Source organism: Aristolochia californica, unplaced genomic scaffold, assembly GCF_029961685.1.
Source record: "Aristolochia californica isolate CCGP_79_NKW_82.1479 unplaced genomic scaffold, dmAriCali1.0.hap1 SCAF_4, whole genome shotgun sequence".
Lineage (NCBI taxonomy): Eukaryota > Viridiplantae > Streptophyta > Magnoliopsida > Piperales > Aristolochiaceae > Aristolochia > Aristolochia californica.
The window spans coordinates 1,212,215-1,226,659 of record NW_027182103.1 but is presented as its reverse complement, the minus strand read 5'-3'; the positions used below and the strand labels follow the sequence as shown (position 1 = coordinate 1,226,659).

The following is a 14,445-nucleotide window of genomic DNA, read 5'->3' as shown; positions in this document are numbered from 1 at the left end:
TCTCGCTCACCTCCTTGGTCGTCAAGGACCACTCTACACTCCGCGCAATCTCAACCCCCATCGTTTCATCCAATAGTACATCGATGCCGAAGTTTCTGTAACTCACGGAGGCCGCCGAGGCCGCAGTCCACAGGCCGACGAAATATATCTGGCCAAGAAGCTGTGCATAAGCCTGTAAACCCAAACGAAAGTGGGAAAGCATCAACTGGATACTTCTGTACCAGAACTCCCCAGCAAATACGCAATCAATGCCTAATGCGAATTTTTCCTTTCTCTCAAACACTACGTTTTCACTACTCGAAGATCCGTCCGGCGAAATAGTCATCCGGGTGACCTTTCCGCGGTGGTGGATTGCGATGATCGCTAGATGCTCGTCGGGGGGACCGCCGTGGGAAAGCAAAAGAATTGGGACGACTGAAAGATGAGTGATCGTGGGTTGCCATGGCAGCTCACAATCCGAGGAAGCCATGATCTGGGTGACAGCATGAAGGTAGAGAAGCAAATTATCAAGTGTGAAATTAAGTAGAGAGAAAAAATTGATGGGATTGCATCTGCTTCGTCGCTGCTTCACTTCACATCGACTTTTAGTAAGTTCACAGGGGAAGAAACAATTTCACATCTGAAGTTAGTTATTTGTTTTGATTAAGAAAGTGCAATATAGGTAGGATTTGGATATCCAAACTGTAATAAAGAAGTTTCCTAGTTTAGGAAGAGTACTACTCTTCCTGCTCCGATTTGGATTTTCCGTTGTGAAAGAGGAAGCCATGGAAGATCGACCAAATAACCCACACTCCTACTTCACTCTCCTTTCTCAATCCCTTCTTATCCATGGCTTCCGTTAACATCTCCTTCGTCACCACCCCCTCCACCAGCCGATTCTTCCTCTTTTGAGTCTTTGAAAATGGAAGAGTTTGAAGTTTCAACGACAACTTGGGTTCCCAAAATTCCGAGTTAGAATAGGTGAGTCGGGTCGACTCAACCCATATAATTAATTTAATATTCTATTTAAAAATTTTAAATTATTTTATTAATTAAAAATAAAACTAAATCTATCATAATATTTTATTAATAAATTTATTATTCGGACTAACACAAAAATTCACTTTAACTTCTCACTTAAACCCCCCACCCCCCAAAACCCTTAGGTTTCCTGCAATTCTCAACACTCAGTCTCTCTCGACGCTCCTCTCGCCCTCTCGCCGTGCTGCTTCCTTCTACCTGCCGCCTCTGCTCGCCCTCGACGCCTTCCTCTAAGCCGCCCTCTCTTACTCTCAATCCAGTCCTTCTTCCTTCTTCTCCATTCCCCTCTGATCCCCAGGTTTGTGTCCTTCCTCATCTAAAGCGATGGCGAAGGGGCCGAGAAGACCGAAGAAGACGTTCAAAAACCGCCCCAGTACAGAAACTTATGACAAGCGTTTCACTGAGAAGGATATGGACGACGAAATTGATGCCTGTACTTGCATAGTTCCTCTATTTTTCCAGTCTTATGAAATCATTGTTTTCTAGCGCTCACACAAAAAAGAGTTTATTAAAAGTCGCTAGAGTTATCATCAGTAGTTTGCCTGTTTGCCTAGGTAACAATCACTTTCGTTTTTGCAGTTCACAAACAGAGAGATGTGGTCCCGCTTGATATGGAAGATGATTTGGGTAAGCATGTTTATGAATTCTTGAGTATTATTTAATGCGTGCAAGTTTACTGAGTTATGATACTGATAATTCTTAATTTGAAAGGGGATGCATCGGATGATGATGCGGAACAACCTGTTTTTGATTTTGAGGTGAGTGCCTATATCTCTTTCATTCTCTGGGCCTGTGTTGTTATCTATATAGTTAATTGAAGGTCATTCTGAACTCTTGTTTATGGCACCACAAGCAGCAAAAAGTTACCACTGTTTAAACGATTATCTGCATGGATGATTTGATGGGACTTTCCTGTGGAGGGTGTTCTAATTATGAGTGTTTCACTTTCCATTCTAAACTAGTTTAATGGTTAAATGCTTCTGGAAGAAAATTAAGGAAACTTCAGTTTTTTTAATTCAAAGTTCAGCTTGTGATGCTGTGTCTTTGAATGTTTAAAAGCATGGAGAGTCTATGTTCTTTTTAGATGGGCCAAATTTGTCATCTTAAAGTTGTTTGTCCTTGAAACGACTTTCTTGTGGTTTGTAGTTCTATTTGCCTGACATAAGTGTGAATAAGTGCAAATTCTGACTCTGATACTAATTAGCTCTTCTTTGTTGGAATAATTAACTACATATTGAGTTTGAGGCATCATTTCCTCTTCGAGAATGTCTTCTCATTTGCATGCTCTCTCTTCTTTCTTGAAAATAATTTAATTAGCTGTATTGTATCTAATGAATGATAAACAGTTTAAGAAATTTACATAGATGTTACTCTCTCTCTCTCTCTGTCTAATCATCATATAGGCAGCACCTTTTCCCATCTCTATGGACTTGGCATTTTTTCAAACTGTCTGTCTTTTTATTCTTATTTATTTTTTGAAAATTTTCTCTGTATCATCTTACTAGTGTTGTTTAATGTAGGACAATGACAATGACAATGACGATGATGATGATGATGATGGTGACTTGGAGGATGATGCACAACTTACAGGCCTTGCTGCGAAAAGTAAGTATTATGGGTTTTTTTAGCTAAGTTTAATGTTTTTTCTTTCTATACATGAAGTGGAATGTGTTCATAAAGCTGAAGTAAGTTACTTTGTCAAAAGAAAAGCAGTGAGTTAAATTAAGAAACAGCTGATGGTGGTTATTGACAGCTACTATTTTTAAATGAGCAATGAGCTTTTTAGATATTTAAGGAATACATCCAATCAAGCTTTAAGTTTTAAATTTTTTTTTGTTAGGCCTATAGATTAATATTCATCAAGGGTTTGGAGTAAAAATTGCCCTTCTAGAATGTTGATTTTCAGGGACTATTCCTTAACATAGAAAATTCAAACAGCCATAGCCTTGTATTCTTTTTTGTTTACAAAAGTGGTCTCTAGAAAACGGAATCAAACATAAGTCTTGATTTTTTGTTTTTAATTTAATATTCTTGAATCCTTTTGTTACATAAACCTTGAATTGGTTGGATGTGTCTTACCTTTTTCTCATTTGGTATCCCTCAATGAATATTTTGTGGTTTGCTTTCTATACTCAAAAGTTGTGTTCCTTCTCAAGATTGGTTTTCATCCATGTTACTTCCCCTAATGTGTAGCTCCTTCTAAGATGAGCATTTATATATGTGAAACTGGTAGGTAAATAAATCAAAATTCTGACACAAAAGCAATAATTTAACCATTTTAGTTTCTCATAAAAAGTCTGCTAGTTAATTTTATTTTTTTATAAAAGTGAAAACTGCCAGTTAATATTGTACTGTGGGTTCATTTAAAAAATGTCTGTTTCAATCAGTAAACCAATGTTGTTTGGTAGATCCATACCCGTTGTATAACTTTCTAACATTACATCTGATTGATTCTTTTTGTAAGACTGGTGGAATGTAATTCATATATTGAACTCCGACATAATCGGAATAATGCTTTGATGGTGATGCTGATAAAATAGAAAAATCAAGTTTCAAAGTAACTGAAACTGTTTTTACCATGGGATGGTTTTAAGCTATTTCAAAGGAAACAAAAAGTAATTGAGAATATAAACTCTCCAGAATTAAAAGAATTGTTGAAATACTTTAATCCATAAATGATTACCAATACATAAAAAAAAAAAAGACTCTGAACCTTAGGTTGGCAATGTTTTGATCAAGCATTTGCTAGAATTTATGAGAAAACAACATATGAACTTTTCTTGGGTTTTTTGGACTCAAGCGCATATCCTGCTGATCAAAGCGGCAAGGCCTGCAGGCTGGCAGCATAGCTCATTGATTACGTCCTTGGGATGGTAGTGAGTAGCTGTATTTTCATGGTTCAATTGCATTTTCCTTTACAGTTGCTAGGCAAGAAAAGTTTATGCGACACAAGATTGGTGTGGTTGGGGATGAACCAAATGATGATGAAGAGGAGAAGGAAGGATTGGAAAAGACCCTGTGGGGTAGACACAAGCGTTTGTTCTATGGCTATGAGGTAAATGACTTAATTCTGCAGTAGATAATTTACAGATTCTTCTTTCTTATGGAAGCACTGGTCTGGGATTTTTGTTTTTCTTGTGTTTCTTCTACTATTTTTAGTGCTGCTGCTGCTGCTAGCACCACTGCTACTTTATTACAGTATTGTTAAAGATCACATTATACTTATATATTCTGATGATCTTCGATTTCACTTTACAGCTACAATCAAGTGATGAAGAGGACCTTGCACTGGAGGAGGCTGAAGCTTTGAGATTACAAAAGGAGAGAGCAAAATCGCTTAATATGGAAGACTTTGGCCTTGAAGATGCTGACCCAGATGCAAGTGAATCTGATGGACATGAAAAAACCTTAGAGGTCAGGTTGCTGCTTTCTGTGGTCTGCTATTTATCATATTCTTAGCTCTCATTATCAGTTTAGTTGTTTTGCTATTTGTTTATTAATTTGTAGTTCCGCTTTCTGCAGAATCTTTTTGGTATAGAAAAAACCACCGAAACATGCAATAAAGAAAAAATGGTTGACCTTGACACCTCTGTCACATATGAAGAGGTCAAGCGAAACCCTGATGCATTGACGAAAGAGGAGCAAATGGGTATTCTGCTTAGGTTAGTTTTTCTCTGCTCATGTTTAGTGTGGTGAGACTTCAGTGACCTATTTTCAGATTTCTGGATGTGGATCATGTCTAACTGCATTCTCAAGGCTGGCTTGTGTGGTCAAGTTAGAGTATTAAGTTAAAGTTAGCTTGTTTGTATTTGGGTTTTGTGACAGATTCTGTGAATGTCTATAAATATATGTATCTATCTATCTATACATATGTATATGATAACTATGCATTGTATTATATATACCCCCTCTTTTGAGAACATGAGTCTCATCTACATTTAGAAAATTCTTCTCTTCATGTTATCCTTGCAGAAGTTGGGGAATGCATGTTGTATTCTTCTAACATCAGTGGATATGACAATGCCATATGCAATATTATATATACATCCTCTTTTGAAAAAACGAGTCTCATCTACATTTAGAAAATAATTTTCTACATGCTATGCTTACAGAAATTGTGGGAAACAATTTTTTTTTTTTTTAACACCTGAGGATATGAGAGAAGTGCATTTTCTTTCTGTCATACCTTATGATCCATAGACCATGGTTGGTCTCATTAGTGTTCTCACACTTCTGGGGATGAACACCAATTACATGGCTATCAAGATGTTAATCTCCACTTTAACGATTTAATATTTATTTTGTTATGTCGTCCTGAATTTTCTACCAGAAACATATGCCAGAAAAAAGAAGAAAACAGAAATAGTTGAGACTCCATGTATTAGTACTTGGATTGAAAATTCAGTGTCTGCAATTCTTCCTCTTTTCTGTTTCATTTATGCTGGCTGTATTTGGTCCATTGAGAGCATTCTATTGCCTCTAAACGTAACTGTCTTTTCCTCTTGTTGTTAGGGGAGGCTTCCCTTGATGTATTTTCTCGCTTGCCTTTGAAATAAAATCATCATCGTTTCAAAAAAAATAAAAAAAAACGTGACTGCTGTTGTTGTGCCATGTTTTCTTCTTTCTTATTTATGTCCTACTGCAGTTCTGCTCCAGAAGTAGTTGGTTTGCTAATGGAGCTGAAGGATACGCTACATGAGCTTGAAAATAAAGTGGATCCCCTGATATCTGAGGTATATCACTCTTTCTATTTTTAGAACCATATGGAAGTGTTCACTTAGATGACATGACAAAAGAAGTAACTTCTTTTTAAATGACTGCCTCTGTTTCTGCTTTTTATATCTTGTTCTTTATTGCTAAAGATTGTTGTGCATTTCATTGAAAATTTAAGGGATAAAATATGTCTTTTCATACGAGAAGAACTATTTACATATGTCACACACACACTCTCTCATTCTGTATTGTGTGTCTCCCAATCTTGTTGTGACAGACATGCATATTTAGTTTTTCTTTAATTCTTTATATTGATTGTATTCCATGCTCTTATGTTTTTTTTATGCATTGTAAAGGCGAAGGAAGATAAATATGCACATAAAGGAGAAGGGATGCGCTATATAGAGGTCAAGCAGCTTCTACTAATGGTTTACTGCCAAGCTATTAGCTTTTACCTGCTTCTCAAGTCAGAGGGCCTTCCAGTTTGTGATCATCCTATCCTGGCTCGTCTTGTTGAGATCAATCACATGCTGAAGAAGGTATTTTCTTTTCCTGAATTTTCTCATTGGTATATTTGGAAGCCTGAAATTTATACAAAGTTCACTAAACTTTATATTAATTAAATTATGAAAATTTAAGAATCTAGTTTAACTGTTATCTGAAATGCATAAATAGGTATGTAAAATGATGATCGTGCAGGGAATATGAACAGAAGGGATAATTGCGCTGCTGAACTCAAATTGAAGAAGAATGTGAATACCTGGTTTCCCATTGGTTTTTAAATTTTTTGCATAAAGTCTGGCATATTAGCTTGTTGGTACATGAAATAAAGGGCATGTACTTGAATACTTGGTTCTGTTGGAATACAATCAAAATTCACATGATTTTAACCATTTCATCCAGATCAGATATGCAACTTACATTAGGTTGGCGTTATTTTGAGATTTCTCTGGAGAGCAATTATTATCCCAGAAAGTTGTTATAACTAGAGCCTTGCATTTGTCAGTCTTTGTGGATCTAGTGCTTGGATGAATTATTAGAGCTGAAATATGTGTGATAGCCATCATTAGTGGACTGCCTCAGTCATGCAAACGTGCCCCCAATTTGTATTGATCTCTTAATTGTACTTGCTTATTTTTCTCTTTGTGCTTCTGTTATCTTTTTAAGATTTGTAGTCTGCTTTCCATAAAACTGCTGTGTTATACTCATATTGTGAGGGTCCAACTCTTGAGCATCTTAATCTCCTTCCAGGATATCTGTTCTGTGATTTTTCTGTTCTTCTCTTTATTAAGCTTTCCATGTGACATTTCAGCTTCTCCCTGTTTTATTAGAATAAAAAATCTGGGTCCAAGAGGTCCTCGTTGACTGTACTATCCTGACATGTAAACCCTGGCAGATGAAACAGATAGATGGTAGTCTCCCACTCCAGATTGATGACATATTAAACGAAAAAGAAGGGGGTAGAACAGCAAGACAAGAATTTGTATCATGTGCCATAAATGAGCAGTGCTCTAATTTCTCACCTGAAACATATCAAGCAGCTCAGGTATGTATTTTTTCATCCTTATTTGTTGGTACCTTATAAGTTATTTGCTGAATACAACTATTGAACTCAGGTATCTGAATTGGCCAAGTTGGTGAAGGTGGACCCATCAGAGAATAATGAGAAGAGGAAAATGAGAAGTAAAAGTGAGGTTAGCTACATAATCTGTCACAAATTTAGAGTTGCAGCTTTGTATAATAAGTGATGAATCGGTGAGATGACTTGAAAAGTTTGAATTTTACAGAATCACGAACTAGCCCTTAAAAGCATGGAAATGATGAAAGTAAGAGCAAAGCTGGAAGAAAATTTGAAGCAAAAGGGTGTTTATGGTTCCATAGTACCAAAGACTCAAAGAACTCAGAGAAATTCTTCGCAGCCAGTGAATAGGTACTTTCATTTCTTAGATTCTTGTAGTTTTGGTAACGTTTTACAGCAATATCTTTTTGCAGGTTTTGCTATACTGATTTTTCTATATTCGCTAGGTGAAGGAAGGCATTCTATTATTTTTGAAATCATTGTAATTAACCTGAATTTGGACAGGCAGCTTGAGACACTTCATGATTTTGATGATGAGATCACGGAAAAAGGGGTGGCTTGTCAAGGAGTTAGCAATGGAGGCCTGATCAGTAACATCTCCAAACTCGTTGGTGCAAAAGCAAATAAGCCCAAGGTATGTTATCTTTGATGTCTATTGTCTATAGAAATAGTAGAAACTTTCCTTGTCTCCTTTATAATTTGTGTTTCTCATGGAGAGGTCATCAGCTGTCATGCGACTCTGATGCAAGTTTTCTGGTTAGTCAAGTACTATACCTGTTTGGAGCTACTGCCAAGTGATGGACTCATGTTGTGAAACATTGGTCTGGACCTGGTCATCAGACCAGGCCAATGTCCTCATTTATATATTTCAATAAGAAAAGCAAAATTTATCACTTGTTTGTTCAAAACAATTGTATAAGCTTAGCTCTCTGTCCTGGAAGCTTTTGATAAATACATTTCTTTAGTAGATGTTTAGCTCCTTGTCTTGTAAGCTTGATTTGGTTTCGATAAATACATTTGTGCAGTATAGAATTGCTCAGCAGTAAATTAGATGGCGCTTGCCGTTTCTAGTCATACATACCCTACAGTACATGTATTTTATAGAACCAGTTTCTTGAAATCTGATACACATTGACATATACTTCCAATTTTTTTCTACATAGTTTGTTAAAATAGGTCCTGGAGTTTTGAACGTTCAACTAACTAGTATATCTATGTTTGTAAGATTTTCTGTCTTTTTTCCCTCAAAAAAGTTTTTTTTTTCTCTCTTTGCCCCTTGTTGATCTATGCTGCAGTCTTGGGATGAAGAATACAGTAGTAACTTGACCCAGGGGCAAGTATGAGATTGTCAATATGATATAACCGAAAAAGAAAAGGAAGAAAAAAAAAGTTAAAACAAGATCAATATTAAGAGGGCTAGTAGACAAGCAGTCTTGGGATGAAGGATACAGTAGTAACATGACCAGGGGCAAGTATGAGATTGTCAATATGATCTAACTGAAAAAGAAAAGGAAGAAAAAAAAAGTTAAAACAATATCAATATTAAGAGGGCTAGTAGACAATGATGCGGCAGAAGTAAAATGGTGGGGTTTGGATGTAAACTTCATCTCATGTTTGGATATAACTTTTGTATATGACGGGTGTTTTTACCGTGAAGGTTGTCTCTGGTGATGATGATTTGCCTGCAAGAGATGATATTGGAGAAAAGAGGAGAAAGTATGAGCTCAAAGTTCTTGCAAAAGCTGGAGTTCAGACCTCGGATTTTGGAGATAGTGACGATGAGCCATCTCAGAAGAATGGTGGAGCCATGGATGCTGATGATCATGGGTTTAGTGAATCACAAGAGTCAGAAGATGAATTCTATAAAGAAGCAAAAAGACAGCGTACCGAGAAACTCTCAGCCAAGGCTGAACTTTATGCGAGGTATTTTTCTTGAAAAAACACTTATCTATTTTGGGTTTATTGACTATTACAACTAAAATATTAAAAGTCGTCTGCAGTCCCTTGAGTTTTATTATGTTCTTGTTGCTTTTTCATCCAGAAATCCTGCAATTCCCTTGTTGCCAGAAGATGAAGTAGATGGAAAAAGACACATCACATATCAGGTTTGTTGCTTTCACATATGAGTCTGGTGTTAACATTTTCTACCCCAGGTTTTAAAGGCCCAAGTCATTTCTTGTACACCTGGATATGCAGATGGAGAAGAATAAGGGCTTAACCCGAGCACGGAAGAAGCTTACCAAGATTCCAAGGAAGAAATACAAGGTTGATTTTAGTGATTTAAAATTTCAATGATTTATGTTTATATTTACTAGAAAACAAAACTTTTAGTCAACTTCCCTTAATCATCTATTTTTAATATTAAATAATGCAGTTGAAACATAAAAAAGCAGTAGTACGTCGCAAAGGCCAAGTTCGCGATATCAGAAAACCAAGTGGTCCATATGGTGGAGAAACGACTGGAATCAACACTGGCATCAGCCGTAGCATCAGGTTCAAAAGCTAAACTACCTCCACTCTGGGCCATGTAAGCAGAATCTTATCCCGAGAAGATTCAACAATTTTGATCCAACATGGTGTTTGCTGTTAGCCTTCTGGCTTTGATGAAGTCAGAAGGGTGCGAGAGATTGCTGATTGCCTTCGGAATATAGGATGGATAGCTATCTGTATGATCCAGTTATTTAATCTCCTTTGACATTTTAATGCATTTTTTGGTGTTCTTTCTTCATTGCTCTGTATATATATTCAGCTCTGCAATTAGCAGGAAATGTTGTACGAAAGAGCAGACTTAGAAGCCAATTGTGATCGGATTCATGAAACCATAGATATGATGGTGCACAATGGAAGAATTCATCTAAATCTCTATCCTTATGGATGGAGGTCATCTTGGTAACTTACCAGGATATGTGTAAACATTATTTTAAAATTCAAGGACAAGTAGACAATTTATGTCACATTACTCATATTATAGACACAAATATTTAATGTGACATAGAGACAAGGGGATGGGATGATAGCACAAATTGGAGACCAAATGTTTATCCATTAAGGCCTTGAGAGGTGTGAGTCCATATCTATGCCATTTAAGAAAGGATATCACTACTGTGACATCATTCAGTTATTCAACAATTCCAATGGAAATTTAATGCTCACATAGAAATGTGCTCCCAGATGCCTCTTTCTCAGTCCTTCCACACTTCCCCATTGTGGCCTCCAATACTGTATAAATGGAACCAACACAACTTCTTGTGTCATTCACCAATCTCCATTTCATTTGCCTTTGCCTTCTTCCAATAAAGAAGCAGAGAGATGGCACCTTCCATTGTGGAGAAAGGTGTCAACAAAGAGGAGGAAACAGCCGTGGAGGAGGAGGCCAAGGAAGGATTGGAAAAGGAAGAAAATGTACATGCAGCATCAGCATCTAAAGAGGGGAAAGAAGTTGTGGGAAGAGAAACTGAACCGAAGACTGGGGTTTCCTTCCCTGTGAAACTGGAAGATGGGAAGCAGCTTAACGCAGTTGGCATGAGGAAGAAGAGTGTTCTTGGCCTGGGTGTCAAAATATATGCCTTTGGTATGTTCTTGACCTGATCTATACTTGTTTGATTAACAAACTTTGCTGTTGAGTCTGTCCTTTTAAATTCAGGTCAAATTGATTTTCTCCATTCAAGCTTCTGAAAGCCAAACTAACAAGAGATGATGATAATGTCAATTCATGGCTGGATATGTGAATGAACAGGGGTGTATGCAGACAATGATAAGCTGAAGGAGGTTCTAAAATCAAAGATCAGCACAGCTCCTGAAAAACCCACAAAGCAGATGTATGAGATAGCCATTGACTGCGATGTGCCGATGACAATGAGGCTGGTCATCGTCTTCAGCGGTCTCACAATGAACATGATAAAGAAGAACTTTGATGAAGGCCTTGGTGCATCCATAAAGAAGATCAATGGAGGTCAAAAAAACGAGGAGCTTGCCAACAAGTAATGTCATTCTTCTCTTCAATCTTCTACCCATTACCAAAAAGATCTTGACCTTACTGTAAAAACCTAGTGAAAGAAATCAAGAGAACTACTTTGCAACTGTACAAGTAAAATTTTCCGTAGTTAGGTTTTCTTAAGTACAGAAGTTCTATGCAAATGCCTGAGGATATTTGATTGTTCTGTATGATACATAAAGGGTCATGGGAGCAGCATCAGATGCCATCAAGCTCTCACATGGGTCAGTTATTGAAATAACCAAACTTCCAGGATTTGTCATCCAGACAAAAGGTAAATACTCAGCTTTAACTATCTATGATTATGTAATATTGGTTATATATTGAAACATTTTATCATATGGTGGGTGCAGTGAAGGATGAAGTCATAAGCACAGTTGAAAGTGAGCTGTTATGCAGGGCCTACTTTCACATGTACTTGGGAGAAAACCCCTTTGACAAGGATGCAAGAGAGAGATTTGGAGCATCCCTACTTTCCCTCTTCTAAATAGACAGGGCTTATGAGACAAATAATGAGAATAACAGCCAATCACTTACCTCTTCCATTTCTAGGTAATTGTAGGTGGTTATGCAATAAAAAATTAGTGCAGCTAAGTATATTGTCCCAAATGCAGATATTGTGTTTGTCATTCCATTTCTGTTGTACTCTTTTGATAATGTACTTTGAGTTAGAAAGGTAAAATGAAACATGTTTTGGTTTGAGTTAAATGTTGGGAATTAGACACCATGATTCAATACTATCGAGAACAATAATAATCGCAAAAGAAGAAATAATCAAACACGAACACACAAATTTTACACGTCTTGTTATTTCGTCGTTATAATAATTGAAATAGTTTACAAGAGAAATCACACTTGAAGAACCTTACGAGGATCCAACTGCCCACTAGAGTAGCTTGATGAGACCGTCGAAAGCTCTTGCCAACCCTTCTACTCTTCAAAGGGTTTGAGCACAATAGGATTTTCAATATCAACAGAGTCTACACATAACATTGGACCTATTAGTTCGCCTCTGGGTCAAGTGAAAGTGAATTAGATTACATTGTTACTTGACCCGCATGCATTATTGCACGCACAGGGTGCCAATTCAAGTGGATGAATAGGTTGAACTCACGTCTCCAACTTGTGAAAATGGATATAGCTCTCCTCTCAATGTTCTCGCTCGTTCATTGTTAATTCGGTTCATTATCAAGTATATTTGTTTAATTATTTTAATTTTTATCATTAGTTAAATTAACATTTTTAAAATTTGTGAAAATATATTATTAATTTATACTACATTCAAATCTATCTTATGTTACTAATAAAATTATATTTATTACTATATTAAATCAGCATTTGATTAAATATTTTTCTTTAATTATTTAATTTTATATAATTAATTAAACTAATAATTTTTAATTTTGAGAAAATATATTATTAATTTATACTACGTAAAAATCTATCTTATGTTATTAATAAAATATATATTTATTATTTTTTATTATATTAAATTAGTGATTTAAGAGTGGTAATTAAAATATTGTTAAAATAAGCAATTGATAAGTATTTTTGTTTAATTATTTTATTTTTAATCATTAATTAAACTAATATGAAAATATATTTTTAATAAAATATTATATTTATTCACGGATCAGTGCACTAACCCTCCCCCATATTCTTATAATCCTGTCGTTGAAACATCAAACTCTTCCATTCTCAAAGAATCAAAAGAGGAAGAAACAGGATGTGGAGACGGCGGCAGAGACGGTGACGAAGGATATGTTAATCGAGCGAGTGGACCCCGGACAGCGCAGTTGATTCATGAACGGCGGCGCCGGGTGAGTAACGCTTCCTCTTTTACAACGTAGAATCCAAATCGGAGAAGAAGAGGAGTACTCTTACCAAACTAGGAAACTTCTTGATTAGAAACTCTCTGCACTTGCCGTGTTTCTTCCCCTGTGAACTTAGTCGATGTCAAGGGAAGCAACACGAAGCAGATGCAATCCTGTTTCCTTCCTGATCGAGGCTCTGTACAAACCCCATCAATTTTTCTCATATTAATTTCACACTTGATAGCCCTATTTGCTTCTCTTTTTTCTGCTGCACTTTCTTTAGCTTCATGCTGTCACCCAGATCATGGCTTCTCCGGATTGTGAACTGCATTGGCAACCCACGATCACTCATCTTTCTGTCGTCCCAACTCTTTCTTTCTCACACGGGGGTTGCCCCGACGAGCGTCTCGCGATCATCGCAATCCACCACCGGGAAAAGGTCACCCGGATGACTCTTTCGCCGGACGGATCTTCGAGTAGTGAAAACGTAGCGTTTGAGAGGAAGGAAAAATTCGCATTAGATGTTGATTGCGTATTTGCTGGGGAGTTCTGGTACGGAAGCATACGGTGGATGCTTTCCTTCTTTCGTTTGGGTTTACTGGCTTATGAACAGCTTCTTGCCCGGATCTATTTCGTTGGCCTGCGGGCTGCAGCCTCGGCGGCCTCCGTGACGGACAGAGACTTCGGCGTCGACGTACTATTAGAAGAAACGCTGGGGGTTGAGATTGCGGGGAGTGTAGAGTGGTCCTTGACGACGAAGGAGGCGAGCGAGATGGTTGCCGGAGAAACCTGTCCAATTTGCATGGACGAGTATGGTAAAGATAATCCGCCGGTCGAAACGCACTGCTCCCATGTCTTCCACAAAGAGTGTATCCTCAACTGGTATAAGCAGAGCCCAACATGTCCCTTCTGCAGATCGTCCTGGGATTTGTTGTATGAACGACCCAGCGCGATGAGGGTGCTCAGGTGATTTGCTTGAAGCGCCCTTCGTGCCGATGGAACAGCTCGCCACTCTCCGCCGGCGTTTAAAGTTCCTCTCTGATTCGTTTTGTTCTTAAGAATTACGGTGTACGATTCTGAGAGTGTGATTTGATTTCATTCAATTTATAAATAATCATATACAGAGAGAGCTTCACATTAAAGAAAAGAGATTTTGTTTTGAGTCTTCTTGACTGGTTTGATCTTTCGTTATTTTGACGGAGGAACATGGACGAACACGGGGATGATTGCCATACTTTGCCGAGATATCGATTTTATCATTAAGAATTGATAAAAATATAAACAAGATTAATTGATTAAATAGAATTAATTCCCAAACTCCAACA

The 14,445-nt window shown here is 37.2% G+C and overlaps 3 protein-coding genes across 4 annotated transcripts; all 3 read left to right on the top strand.

Annotated features, from left to right (window-relative positions):
- The first annotated feature begins 1,164 nt into the window (after positions 1 to 1,164).
- LOC137962319 (protein THALLO) lies at positions 1,165 to 10,328 on the top strand. 2 transcript variants are annotated; one of them, XM_068809119.1, is made up of 17 exons: positions 1,165 to 1,453; positions 1,600 to 1,647; positions 1,732 to 1,778; positions 2,541 to 2,625; positions 3,942 to 4,075; positions 4,279 to 4,434; positions 4,543 to 4,682; positions 5,666 to 5,753; positions 6,090 to 6,272; positions 7,130 to 7,279; positions 7,350 to 7,427; positions 7,521 to 7,663; positions 7,817 to 7,946; positions 8,970 to 9,235; positions 9,354 to 9,417; positions 9,509 to 9,577; positions 9,687 to 10,328. In XM_068809119.1, exons 1-17 carry the CDS (start codon positions 1,345 to 1,347, stop codon positions 9,816 to 9,818), a joined length of 2,022 nt encoding a protein of 673 aa, XP_068665220.1. In that variant the 5' UTR covers positions 1,165 to 1,344; the 3' UTR covers positions 9,819 to 10,328. The 2 variants fall into 2 exon arrangements, with proteins under 2 accessions (XP_068665220.1, XP_068665221.1); XM_068809120.1 differs by having other exon boundaries at positions 1,732 to 1,779; positions 2,548 to 2,625.
- Positions 10,329 to 10,620: 292 nt separating this feature from the next.
- Positions 10,621 to 11,905, top strand: LOC137961838 (chalcone isomerase-like protein 1). Its single transcript, XM_068808439.1, has 4 exons — positions 10,621 to 10,883; positions 11,049 to 11,292; positions 11,489 to 11,580; positions 11,660 to 11,905. Exons 1-4 carry the CDS (start codon positions 10,622 to 10,624, stop codon positions 11,791 to 11,793), a joined length of 732 nt encoding a protein of 243 aa, XP_068664540.1. The 5' UTR covers position 10,621; the 3' UTR covers positions 11,794 to 11,905.
- A 1,114-nt stretch (positions 11,906 to 13,019) lies between these two features.
- Positions 13,020 to 14,239, top strand: LOC137964013 (uncharacterized). Its single transcript, XM_068811276.1, has 2 exons — positions 13,020 to 13,126; positions 13,422 to 14,239. The coding sequence occupies exon 2, from the start codon at positions 13,425 to 13,427 to the stop codon at positions 14,088 to 14,090; it is 666 nt and encodes a 221-aa protein (XP_068667377.1). The 5' UTR covers positions 13,020 to 13,126; positions 13,422 to 13,424; the 3' UTR covers positions 14,091 to 14,239.
- Positions 14,240 to 14,445: the final 206 nt, after the last annotated feature.

Bases quoted from the DNA above. Each gene is read 5' to 3' on its own strand.
- LOC137964013 (XM_068811276.1), top strand. From the start codon at position 13,425: ATGGCTTCTCCGGATTGTGAACTGCATTGGCAACCCACGATCACTCAT.
- LOC137961838 (XM_068808439.1), top strand. From the start codon at position 10,622: ATGGCACCTTCCATTGTGGAGAAAGGTGTCAACAAAGAGGAGGAAACA. The intron at 10,884-11,048 runs GTATGTTCTTGA...GTGAATGAACAG, and splicing joins TGTCAAAATATATGCCTTTG to GGGTGTATGCAGACAATGAT. The intron at 11,581-11,659 runs GTAAATACTCAG...TGGTGGGTGCAG, and splicing joins ATTTGTCATCCAGACAAAAG to TGAAGGATGAAGTCATAAGC.
- LOC137962319 (XM_068809119.1), top strand. From the start codon at position 1,345: ATGGCGAAGGGGCCGAGAAGACCGAAGAAGACGTTCAAAAACCGCCCC. The intron at 5,754-6,089 runs GTATATCACTCT...TGCATTGTAAAG, and splicing joins TGGATCCCCTGATATCTGAG to GCGAAGGAAGATAAATATGC. The intron at 6,273-7,129 runs GTATTTTCTTTT...AAACCCTGGCAG, and splicing joins TCAATCACATGCTGAAGAAG to ATGAAACAGATAGATGGTAG.